The 12,713-nt window shown below is 51.6% G+C and overlaps 1 protein-coding gene across 5 annotated transcripts in view; it reads right to left on the bottom strand.

The window, feature by feature from the left end:
* Positions 1 to 12,713, bottom strand: part of LOC100384247 (uncharacterized) — a 65,068-nt gene that overhangs the window by 8,478 nt on the left and 43,877 nt on the right. For all 5 annotated transcript variants that reach the window (XM_020545194.1, XM_020545197.3, XM_020545195.3 and 2 more), the window contains one exon: positions 3,003 to 3,040. In XM_020545194.1, coding sequence (XP_020400783.1) covers positions 3,003 to 3,040 — 38 coding nt within the window. The remainder of the gene's footprint in view (positions 1 to 3,002; positions 3,041 to 12,713) is intronic.

Here is a 12,713-nt window from a genome sequence, read left to right as displayed (position 1 = left end):
TCCGATGCTTCCAGTCACATGACTCCCGACAGTGGTAACATCTCTCTATTTCGTCCTCCGCGCTCCACTTCCATCATGGTTGGAAACGGATCCACTTTACCTGTCACAACATCTCGCCACTCCATCATACCGGGTCCCTTTTATCTTAATAACATTCTTGTTGCCCGCGATATTGTTCAAAGCCTCATTTCAGTTCGTTGGTTTACTTCTGATAACAACTCTTCTGTCGAATTTGACCCTCTTGGCCTTTTTGTGAAGGATCTTCATTCCAGGAGCGTGATCGCCAGGTACAATAGCTCCGGGCCCCTCTACACCCTCGGTGCTCCAACATGTTCCCCAGTGTCCCGTGCCCTTGTTGCCCCTGTCTCCTCCAATACTTGGCATCGCCGCCTTGGCCATCCTAGACATGAGGCTCTGTCCAAACTCACTAGTACTTCTGCCATCGATTGTAATAAAATTACTAGTGATTCCATCTGTCATGCTTGTCAAGTTGAGCGTCACACTCGCCTACCTTTTGCAAACTCTACTTCGCGAGCTCTCAAGAATTTTGATTTAATCCATTGTGATCTATGGACCTCTCCCATTTCCAGTGTGTCCGGTTACAAATATTATCTTACTATTCTTGATGATTGTTGGCATTTTCTTTGGACGTTTCCTCTTCACATTTTTTGGACGTTTCCTCTTCGCCTTATATCCAAAACTATAGACTTATTCCTAGAACTAATAAGTCCTAAGAGCAACTCCGACAATGTCCTTACATGGGGGCACTCAATCCTACTTTTGAGGGTTGAGGGACAAAACCATGTCTGGCAAAACTCACATAGGCCCTCAAGTCAATCCAAAGTTCTCCCCATCCCTAAGGCCTATTGCAAATAATCTTGTCCTACCTAAGTGCTCCAGGAGGCCATTGAGGTAGTGGCACATCGAGTGGTGCAGGATGTGGGAGGGGTGTACCTGATGCTCATCAAGTACAACTATGTTGAATGGGCAATGCTAATGATGGAGCTGATGCTCCAAGCATGCGATTTTTGGGAGGCTATAGATTCAGACGATGTGAACAACTTCGATGGCAAGATGAGGCCGTCCTTTGGTCTGTACCGTCATATATTGTGTATCATTGCGAAGAAGACAATGAAGCAGGACAGGAACGCAATCAAGACAATGTGCATGGACTCTGATCATGCCACAAGGCAAGTGCCCAGGGACTGAGGGAAGAGTATGAAATGATCTCTTTCCACGGTGTCAAATCAATCAACAACTTCGCCACGCACCTCTGTAGGATTGTCCACCAATTGAGGTCCCCAATGATCCAGTCGATGACGACAAGGTCATAGCCAAGTACTTACGTGTTGTGTCGTCCAAGTTCGCACAAATTGTGCTCTCCATCGAGACACTCCTCAACAGCATGATGATGTCGATCATGGAGGTCATTAAGGGCGACGAAGGACCGCCTCAAGCTAGACCAAGTGTTGCCTCAACATCATGAACAATGTTTTTCAAATCACATCATGTCTTCATATTTAAAACAACAAACAAATTACTAAGTTAGCATAAATCTATATTAATTTGTTCCAAATAATAGATTTATATTGCATCGAACCACTTCATGTCTTTGTATTTCGGCTAAGTCGAGTTTTTACAATTGTGATTGGGTATTTCGGGTTCGGGTACTTTGGATCCAGGTTTGTGGTTTGGGTGTCTGGTATTTTTCCCACCCCTATGCCTACCCCCGAGGACTGGCTTACCAAGCCCATTGTCGACCACACATGCATGTGCGCCTACCATTGAGCTCAACTTCTAGCCCAACCATCGGTTCCTTTCTTAGCCTCATGCTTGACCCTAACAGGACCCTGGACACCTGCTCAATCCCAGCCGTAAATTTGTATCAAATTTTGTGCAAAGTGCAAACTAGGTCAATATGTTTTTATATGGATGTTGTGAAGATGTGGAGCATCGAGGGCGAATTCAAGCAAGCCATTGTGAATGTATCAGTGTTCTTAAGGCGTCGCCTACGCGTCCAGGCGCTTGGGCAAAACTGGTCGCCTTGCTCGCCTTAAGAACACTGGAATGTATTTGAGTTTTGAAAACTATACATTGCTCTATAGATGGCATTGATGAAGGATGAAGATTTAATTGAGCAAGACAAATCAACTTGTGTTGTGGGAGTTCCTAAAGATACATGAGATTGAAGGTAGGCAAGCACATGAGAAGATCTTGTCGAGCATTTGTGGTCTATAAACTCTAGTTAGTTTTATTAATGTCATGAACTATGTGGACTACTTTTGTTTTTATGTTTGTTCACATTTATGCATTTTGTTTGTATTACTATGGTTGTGATGTTCTAAATTTTGCAGCCTGCTACTAGAAATCCACTTTTTCTTCTTTGTCATGTCAGTAGAATAGAAAGAATTTTGGTATCTCAATAGAATAGAAAAAAAAAGCAGGAAGTTTTCTATGAGACTAGCCTTGAGATGGCAATTTGTTTGAGATTTTGAAAAATATGGATTATCGTAAGATGAAATTATGAATTTAAATATGTACAATTTGTATGAACTACCAATATTATAGTTTCAATTGATGTTGTGTAAAAACAATAGAATACATAGAGTATGTGGAAATGGAGAGAAAAATTACGGGCCCTTGCTGAATTTGAGCCTGGAAAACATGGCACCCTCAAAGAAAGTAGAAGCCTTGTTTTAAGGACAATTACCGGAGTTGCTCTAAGTCAGCTCGAGAGGGATGATGAAACTCCCAAAACACACTCAAAATCAGATTCTACATACAAGAATTCTTTTTGCACATATATTCACTAATGCACTTATGCACTTGGTATTTTCCTCTATAAGAGAAGATGACAATCTCAACGGAATAAAAAAAACTGTACCAAAAAGTAAGAGGTCAATTTAATAATGACATCCGAAGGCTTAAAAATTGATAGCTATTGTTAGGATTAGGAAAGGCATGGAACTACAACAAAGAGAACAAGAGAAACTGTGATGAACCTGTAACTCCTGTGCTGGCGATTTGTCGGGTTCTCCACCTACAAATAGAGTATATATGTTAAAGTTACCTTTAACACATGGGCATCAAGTAGGAACTGAAGATTTTAACATTGGTCCATCATGCTAGTCCTAAGAACAGCTTTTTTCTAGAAAAGCACAGGAAAACTGCGCCCCAATGTATTAAGGAGATAAAAGGGTCTAAAAAGACCAGTGCAAAAAAGGACAAGACTTCCTTACGGAGGTCTAAAAACCAAAAACCCAAAAAAATCACCAGAGGACAGCAACCGAACTACTAGCCCAACCACCTCCAAGACTAAAGCCTCAAGGAGAGGGGCAGACAGGTAGGAAAGGCCCTTGGCCCCAGCCATTTCCCACATCATTCTTTCATCTGCAGCCATTCTAATAGCTAAAAAATCTTAAGGAACTTTGTTGGGCTCTAAAAATGAGATGGCTTTGGCTGAAGAAAACTGATCGGCATCGCTCTTGGTCAGGGTTAGCTATTCAGGTATCTGGTAAAGCTCGAGCTTTCTTTTCCAAAGTTCTGATTTCTGAGGTGGGAGATGGTTCAAAAACTGTTCTGGACAGACAAATGGCTACATTGGAGAAGGATCTCTGACTTGGCTCCTCGTCTGTTTCAAATAATCCCAAAGAAATATGTGAAAAAGAGAACTGTCCAAGAGGTTTTATCAAATAGGAGTTGGATTTCAGATATTAAAGGTGCACTCATTGTTGGTGCTCTAATAGATTATCTTCATTTATGGGAAGTTCACTCAGAGTTTGAACTGCAACCTGGAAGGGAAGATAAACATATATTCAGTGTTGCATCTGATGGCATATACTCAGCAAAGAGTGCTTATAAGGGTCTCTTCCTTCCTGGGATCAAGTACCTTTGGTCACTATAGAAGGGTGTGGAAAACTTGGGCCCCATCAAAGTGCAAGTTCTTCATCTGGCTTGTGGCCCAAAACAGATGTTGGACAGCTGACAGGTTAGCCAAGAGAGGCCTGAACCACCCAAACAGATGTCCTTTTTGTGACCAGGAAGCTGAAACAATAAATCATCTGCTGGTGTCATGTGTTTTGCACGTCTCTTCTGGTACAAGCTGCTGAGAAAGTATGGAATACATTCCCTAGCTCCTCAGCCAGGGATTATTCACTTTCTGGATTGGTGGGAAGATGCTTCGGATGCAGTAAATGGGCTCATCAAGGAGTGGATTTATCCTAATTATCTTAGGTGCCTGGATGCTCTGGAATCACCGTAATAGATGTGTTTTTTACCACTTGACACCCAGCCTAACTCTGCTCCTTAGGCTTGCTAATGATGAAGGGAGAAAGTGGGAAATTGCTGGGGCCAAGGGGATATCTCACCTTGTTGCCCCGCTGCCAGATTCTTGATGGCTGCTGTGAGAGCGACCTTCTAGGGGTGATTTTTTCCTTATGGATTATTTCTTGTATGCTTGTTACTGGCCCCCGTAATGGGGTTCTTTTGTATCTGGGCATTTCTAAGGCCCTTTCAACCTTTTCTTCTTAATATACAAAGATGTGCAGTTCTCTTGCGCTTTCGAGAAAAAAAAATAGCTAAAATTATTAGGGGTCCAATTATCAAAGACACATTTGTTGTGATGCTTCCAAATAATCCAGGCCCCCAAGGCAATGCGAGAATTGAGCCCCTTTCTAATAGGTCCAGTGACTGAACCTGAGGCTTCTTCCCACGAGCTCATGAAGGAAGACAAGCCAGGCTGAGGGGCAAGCACTTGTAGATCAAATCTCCTCAGCAGCTGAAACCAGAAATCCCTTGTCAAGACACAAGAAACTAGGAGATGGTCTAAGGTTTCATCCTTTTGATCACATAAGGGCATTTTGGTGGGTGATCAAGCCCTCTTTTAGCCAACCTGTCAGCAATCCAGCACCTGTTATGAGCAGGGAGCCAAAGAAAAAATTTGCATTTAGGTGGGGCCCAGGTTTTCCACACCCTGGTATAGTGGCTAATAAATTGATCTCTTGAAGAGCCCTTCATATGCCACTTTTAGCTCAATAGTTACCATCAGAGGCTATACTAAAAACATGTTTGTCTTCAAATGCAGGTTGTAACTCTACATCAGAAAGAAGGTCCCAAAGCTGTAGATAATCCACCAAAGCTCCCACAGAAAGAGCTCCTTTGATGTCAGAGATCCATCTTCAATTCAGAAGAGCCTCCTGAACGGTTCTTCTTTTTGTAATCCTCCTTGGAATGCTTCATTGCTTTGAAATAGCCTGAGAGCGATATCACAGATTCTCTACCCTGAGAGCCATTTATCTGTCTAGAACAGGGTGTTGGCCCCATTTCCAACTTCTAAAATTAGAACAGTGGAGAAGAAAGCCCGAACTTTGTTAGGAACATGAAAGGAGAGTTTTGCCCAGGGACATGCTGGATCAGTTTTATGCAGCCATAACTGTCTCATCTGAAGAGCCCAGCACATCTCGGATAAACTGGAGATGCCCAGACCTCCCAATTTAAGAGGCCGACTGTCAGGGCCCAAGATGGGCTGCGGCAAGGAGCAGCAGCAAGGATAAGATTAGGCATCAAGCATCCTTATCCCCTTTGATTAGAATGTTAAGGCCCATAAAGCCCATATATTCTCGTCTGCCTATATATATGCTACAGTACCCGAGGGGGTGATTGTCTTGCCTAATCAAGGTTAGTAACATGGTAACAGAGCAGGTTACGAAACCCTAATTTCTTAGCCGCCGTCGCGGCTGTTCCCCACCCTAGCCGCCGTCGCAGCTGGCACGGATCTCCCCCATCCTAGCCGTCGCGGACCGCTGCTGCCGTGTTGTCTTCCATGCGCGGGTGGCGCCTCAGCCGCCGTCGCGGACCGCCGTCGCCACACCGTCTTCATCTCTGCTTCATCTGTGTGCGGGCCTCGCCGCCGTCTTCCGTGTGCGGGCTGTGCCCGGGCCACGCAGCCGTCCGCTTTCTCTGTGTGCGGGCCGCTCCGCCGTCCGCTTCTTCTGTGTGCAGGCCGCGCCGCCGTCCGCCATCTTCCCTGCGTGGGCCGCGCCCTTGTCACCTCGTTGCGCCGCCTTGGGTCGTCTGCGCGGGCCGCGGGTCATCTTCGCTAGCCCGCTGCTCCCGCCGGAAATCTGCGCCTGCCGCTGCCTGCCGCGGATCTACGCCGTCGCTGCTTCCGCCGGACTTCGGACACTGCGTCGGTCGCTGCCATTGCGGGCAGAGTCGCGGTGACCTTGGTTAACTGCATCAGGGCGGCAGCCGCTGTCCAACTCGGCTTCCGCGCCCAGGACCTTCGTCAACTCTTCCAAGTCGGGCTGCTGGGTTTCAGGTCTCCTGTTCTCCCTGATTTTCATTGAATTCAATATGGCGACAAATGCTATTGTGGTCAATATCACTCTTGATGGTCAAAATTATCCGGAGTGGGCTTTTTGTGTTGAGACTGCACTCCGGGGACATGGATTACTCTTCCATTTGACTAATGTGGCACCCGTTCTTGCTGATGATCGTCGCAATGCTGCTAATATCAAAACATGGCAGCTTAATGATGGTAAAGTGATGTCTGCTATGGTGAATAGCGTCAAACCGTCTATGATTATGAGTTTGTCTAAATTTAAAACTGCTAAAGCCATCTGGTCTCATTTGAAGGAGCGTTTTGTTCAGGACAGTGGTGCTCTATTACACACTCTCATGCAGCAGACACATGTTATTGAGCAAAATGATATGAGTATTGATGAGTACTACTCAGCCTTTGATCGCCTGATGAGTGCTTTGACATCTATGGTGCCTGCTTTGTCAAGCGCCTCGACGCCCAACGTCGCTGGACCGCGGCTACGCAGTTCGTAGTCGCGCTCCAGACCTTCACCGTGAGGGATTCCTCACCGGTGGCTTGAGAGAGGCAAGGGAGAAGAGCAGTTTTGGATAATTGATCTTTCTTGATTATTTCCCAGCCTATTACACGGCATATATATAGCCTCTGGTTCAACCAACCTTTCCTATGATTAAGGCATATGAAAAGGAAACTAATCTTAACCAATCTCTCCTATTATTAAGGCATATGAAAAGGAAACTAATCTTAACCAATCCCTCCTATTATTAAGGCATGCAAGAGGGAAACTAATCCTTATCTTTCTAAACTTAGCCACTGATTGTGGCGCCTGCCTTGGCTGCGCGATCTGCAGCCCTCCTGGCGTCACGACGGCGCCTGTAAGTGCGGCCGTACATGACATCTCTCCCCCCCTCGACGATCAGCTCGTCCTCGAGCTGAAAATGGGGAAATTTGTCGCGGAAGTCGGCGACATCTTCCCATGTAGCATCAGTAGTGGCCTGCCCTTTCCAGCGGATGAGCACCTGCTGAATACCCCTGGCCAACCTGTACCGAACAGCCTGCTCCGGTTCTGGGATCACCGCCCCATTGTGAGTGGGTGGAAGAGGAGGTGGTGTAGCTGGTGGGGCGCCGACGAACTTCTTGAGAAGGCCGACGTGGAAGACATTGTGCAACTTGGCACGCGGAGGTAGCGCTAGGCGAACTGCCACCGGATTGATGAGCTCTGTGACTTGATACGGCCCGACGAAGCGCGGCTTCAGCTTGCCCTTGGGCGCGTGGGGAAGGGAGGAGGCTGCCCGATGACGCAGGCGTAGCAGCACCCAGTCGCCCACGATATAGGAGACCGGTCGGTGCAGGCGGTCGTAGAACTTCTTCTGGACGGCCTGGGCTTGTTCCAGACGGTAGTGAACATCCGCTAGGAGCTCCTCGCGTTCAGCCATTGTCTTGGCCACCGCCGCCACCCGGGTATCGCCAGGCTCATAAGAACGGATGGAGGGAGGATCCCTGCCGTAAACCACCTTGAAAGGAGTGTCCCTGAGTGATGATTGGTACGCCGTGTTGTAGACGTACTCCGCCCACGGTAGCCAACGTAGCCACTGACGGGGCCGGTCCCCAGTGAAGCACCGGAGGTACATGACGATGACTTTGTTGGCCGCCTCCGTCTGGCCATCGGACTGCGGGTGGAAGGCGGACGTCATGTGCAGCTTGGTGCCTGTGAGGCGCATTAACTCCTTCCAGAACGCCGAGGTGAACACGGAGTCCCGGTCCGACACCATGGACTGAGGAATCCCATGGAGGCGAACGATCTCGCCGAAGAATGCCTGGGCCACAGACTCAGCACTGTAGGGGTGAGCCAGAGGAAGAAAATGACAATATTTGCTGAACCTGTCGACCACGGTGAGGATCACTGATTTACCCCCAACGCGGGGCAGCGCCTCGATGAAATCCAAGCCGATGTCGGACCACACGGCCTGGGGAACGGGCAGGGGCAGCAGCAGGCCCGCCGGGTGTAGGTGCTCAGACTTGTTGCGCTGGCACGTAGCGCAGGCGCGGACGAAGTCTTGGACCACACGGCGCATGGCGGGGAAGAAGAAATCGCGGCGGAGGCGATGGAGAGTGCGCTGCACCCCTTCATGACCGTCGTCGTGCGTAGCGGCCACCACTTCTAGCAGCAGTGGGGAGTCCGGCGGGATGTACAGCCGGTCTGCGTATGCCACCATGCCGTCGAGCAGCGACCATGGTGCGCCCCTTGTGTCGGCCGCGAGTTCATCCCGGATGGCGACTAGGGCCGGATCCTGAAGTTGAGCCTGACGGAGACGGTCGACGAAGTCGAAGCGGGGCGCGGACAGCACCAAGACCGAGCCTTCCGCGTCGGTGTCGCGCCGAGACAGCGCGTCGGCGACGGTGTTCGTGGTGCCCGGCTTGTACTCCACCGAGAAGTCGAAGCCGAGGAGCTTGCCCACCCAATGGTGCTGCGGGATTGTCGAAAGGCGCTGGTCGAGGAGGAACTTGAGGCTGTAGTGGTCGGTGCGGACGAGGAACGCGCGCCCCCACAGGTACGGCCGCCAGTGTCGCACGGCGTGCACCAGCCCGATGAGCTCCCGCTCATAAGCTGCCAGCGCGCGGTGACGGGGGGCGACTGGCCTGCTGAAGTAGGCGATCGGATGATGTTCTTGCAGTAAGACCGCCCCAAAGCCATGTGTGGATGCGTCACACTCAACGATGAAGGCCTTGGTGAAATCCGGCAGCGCCAAAACCGGAGCCGAGGTCACGGCCATCTTGAGGTCCTGGAAGGCTGCCTGGGCCTCGTCGCTCCAGGAGAAGCCCTCCTTCTTCATCAGCGCGGTGAGGGGTGCTGCAATCTTGCCGTAGTCATGGACGAACTTGCGGTAGTACCCAGCGAGGCCCAAAAACCCACGCACCGCGCGCGCCGACCGAGGTGTCGGCCAGTCGTGAATGGCCTGCACCTTGGTCGGGTCCATGGCCACACCGTGGGCGGAGATGACGTGGCCTAGGTACGCCACCGATGGGGACCCAAAGATGCACTTGGATCGCTTGATGAAGAGGACATGGCGGAGAAGTTCGTCGAGGACGGCGCGGATGTGGCGCAAGTGATCTGCCCAGGTCTTGCTATAAATCAAAATGTCATCAAAAAAGACAAGAACGAACCGACGGAGGAATGGCCGGAGCACGTCGTTCATGAGCGCCTGGAAGGTTGCCGGGGCGTTGCATAATCCGAACGGCATCACCAGGAACTCGTAGAAGCCGTCGTGGGTGCGGAACGCCGTCTTGTGCACGTCAGCCGGCCGCATCCGGACTTGGTGATAACCGGAGCGAAGGTCCAGCTTCGTGAAGAACTGCGCACCATGCAGCTCGTCAAGGAGCTCGTCGACGATGGGGATGGGGAAGGCATCTTTGACGGTGAGGGCATTAAGGGCGCGGTAGTCCACGCAAAACCGCCAAGCCCCGTCCTGCTTCTTGACCAGCAGAACCGGTGAGGAGAACGCCGAGTCGCTGCGGCGTACGATGCCTTGGGCCAACATGGCGGCGCATTGCCGCTCCAACTCATCCTTGTGCGCCACCGGGTAGCGGTACGGCCGGACCGCCACAGGTGTAGAGCCTGGCTTGAGGGCGATGGCGTGGTCCCGAGCTCGCTGCGGGGGCAGACCCGCCGGCTCAGCAAACACCCCGTCGAAGGAGTGCAAGAGCTCCTCAAGGAGGGCGCTCGGTGTCGTGGTAGCGGCGAGCAGGGGATGCTGCCGGTCGGCGACGTCCGACCAGGAGACCTGGCGGCCTTGGTGCAGGAAGGAGACAGAGCGGTCGACGAAGTCCCACACCATGCGACCAAGGGTGACCATCCATTGAGTCCCCAGGACGAGGTCGTACCCTGCGAGCGGCATGACGAAGAGGTCGATGAAGAATGGCTCGCCCTCGATGATGACCTGGGCGCGACGAATGACTCCTGGGCAGGTGACGCGTTCACCGTTGGCCACAGTGGCCGTGAGGTGCGGCCGCGGCTGGATCGGCAGGCCGGTGCGGCGGGCGGCATCCTCCCCAATGAAGTTATGCGTGGAGCCGGTGTCCAGGAGCGCGAGGAGGGTGGTGGCGCCTAGGGTTGCCCGCACCTGCATGGAATTGCAGATGGGCATGCCAGTGACTGCCCTGAGGGAGAAGACAGGGGCGCCGTCCTGCGGGTCGTCCCCTGCGAGTTCCTCGGCAGCGGCCGTGAGCTCGACGCCATGGAGGTAGAAGATGCGGCGGCAGACACGGTTGTGGCCGCGGGTGTACGGCTCATTGCAGTTGAAGCAGAGGCCGAGGCGGCGCCGTTCCGCCTGTTCCTCCGGTGACAGCCGCTTCAAGGGCGGACCCTCTGGTCGCGGCTGGGGCGCGCCCGCGGGTGGTGCAGGGAGGGCGAGCAGCGGCTGCTTGGGCGCCGACGCTGGGGGAAGAGCGCGAGGGGCTCCCCTGGCGGCCGGTGGCGGTCCCCGTGCCAACTCCAGCTGCTCGGCCTGACGGGCGAGACTCATGGCCCCATCAAGTGTCTCCGGGTTGTGGATGCGAACGACGTGGCTCAACGGGGGAAGGAGACCGCCTGTGTAGAGTTGGACGCGCTGGCCCTCCGTGAGGCGACCCGCGCGCGGCAGCAGGGCCTGGAACCGGTTGGAGTATTCCTCCACGGTCCCGGTGCGGCGACACTCCGCCAACTCGAACAGGGGCGCTGAGCGGAGTGGTGGCCCGAAGCGAAGATTGAGGAGGTCCTTGAACCGCCCCAGGATGGTGTGCCCTCGTCGTCCTGCAGCTGGATGAACCACAGCTGCGCGACGTCCTCCAGATTATAAGAGGCCATCCACACGCGTTCCTCCGCCATGGTGCGCTGTTGGCGAAAATAGGATTCGCATTTGTTGATGAAGAGCATCGGGTCGGTGGTGCCATCGAACCGGGGAAAATCGAGCTTCTGGAACCTGGGGGGCCGATCCACACGAGGGGGATCCTCGCGCTCGCCGCCGCCGTCGGTGGACGACGAGGACGACTTGTCCTTTATGGTGGCTTTCACGGCAGCCAACTCGGTTTGGAAAAACTGCATCAGCTCCATGAGGTCCTTGATGGTGGGCTCAGCCATGGTGATGGAGTGGTCGGTGGAGGCGGTGGGCGTGGAAGGGGATGGTGGAGGGCAAGGGCGGGTGGGTGAGGATCGACGTGACGCTGATACCAGGTTGTCAAGCGCCTCGACGCCCAACGTCGCTGGACCGCGGCTACGCAGTTCGTAGTCGCGCTCCAGACCTTCACCGTGAGGGATTCCTCACGGTGGCTTGAGAGAGGCAAGGGAGAAGAGCAGTTTTGGATAATTGATCTTTCTTGATTATTTCCCAGCCTATTACACGGCATATATATAGCCTCTGGTTCAACCAACCTTTCCTATGATTAAGGCATATGAAAAGGAAACTAATCTTAACCAATCTCTCCTATTATTAAGGCATATGAAAAGGAAACTAATCTTAACCAATCCCTCCTATTATTAAGGCATGCAAGAGGGAAACTAATCCTTATCTTTCTAAACTTAGCCACTGATTGTGGCGCCTGCCTTGGCTGCGCGATCTGCAGCCCTCCTGGCGTCACGACGGCGCCTGTAAGTGCGGCCGTACATGACATGCTTGTACTGCTGATCCGTGTCTGACTCATAAGTTTATTGACAAGTTCTTCACTTACAGATTTGTTATGGACGTTCGGGTCGAGTTTGATTCTCTTCGTGCTCGTTTACTTCAGGGTTCTGACACTCTCACAATGGCTAAGGCGTTGTCTGATTTACTTGCTGAAGAGACTTGTCTTAATTCTCTGTCTTCTACTGGTGGTAATACTCACAGTGTGTTGGCTACTGCCCAGAAGCCTTAGAGTGTTTTTAAGCCTTGTGATCATTGTGGCAAGACCAATCATCGATCTGAGCTTTGCTTTGTCAAGTTCCCTGAGAAGTTGACTGATTTCCGTGCACGACGTGCTGCTCGTGGTCGTGGTACAGGACCACCTCCTAGAGGCTCAGTTGCTGTTGCTGCCACTTCGTCATCTTGTACTTCAGAGTCGGCCTGGGTACTTGATTCAGGAGCCTCCTTTCATGTCACATCTGATCAGTCAAAGTTGGCTTCTACTACACCTGTCACAGATGGTGCTTCAGTGCAGACAGCTGATGGTACTGTATGCCACATTACTCATAAGGGTTCTCTTTGTGACCCACACTTCACAGTACCTAATATTTTCTTTGCTCCTGAGCTATCTATAAACCTTCTTTCAGTAGGTCAAATTACGGATCATAATTGCTTTGTCGGATTTGATGACTCATCTTGTTTTGTACAGGACCTTCGCACAGGGGAAGTGATTGGGACTGGCCGTCGCCGTAGAGCTGCTC

The sequence above is a fragment of the Zea mays genome, chromosome 10 (genome assembly GCF_902167145.1).
Source record: "Zea mays cultivar B73 chromosome 10, Zm-B73-REFERENCE-NAM-5.0, whole genome shotgun sequence".
Lineage (NCBI taxonomy): Eukaryota > Viridiplantae > Streptophyta > Magnoliopsida > Poales > Poaceae > Zea > Zea mays.
The sequence above is the reverse complement of the archived record's forward strand: the minus strand, read 5'-3'. Positions and strand labels throughout refer to the sequence as shown.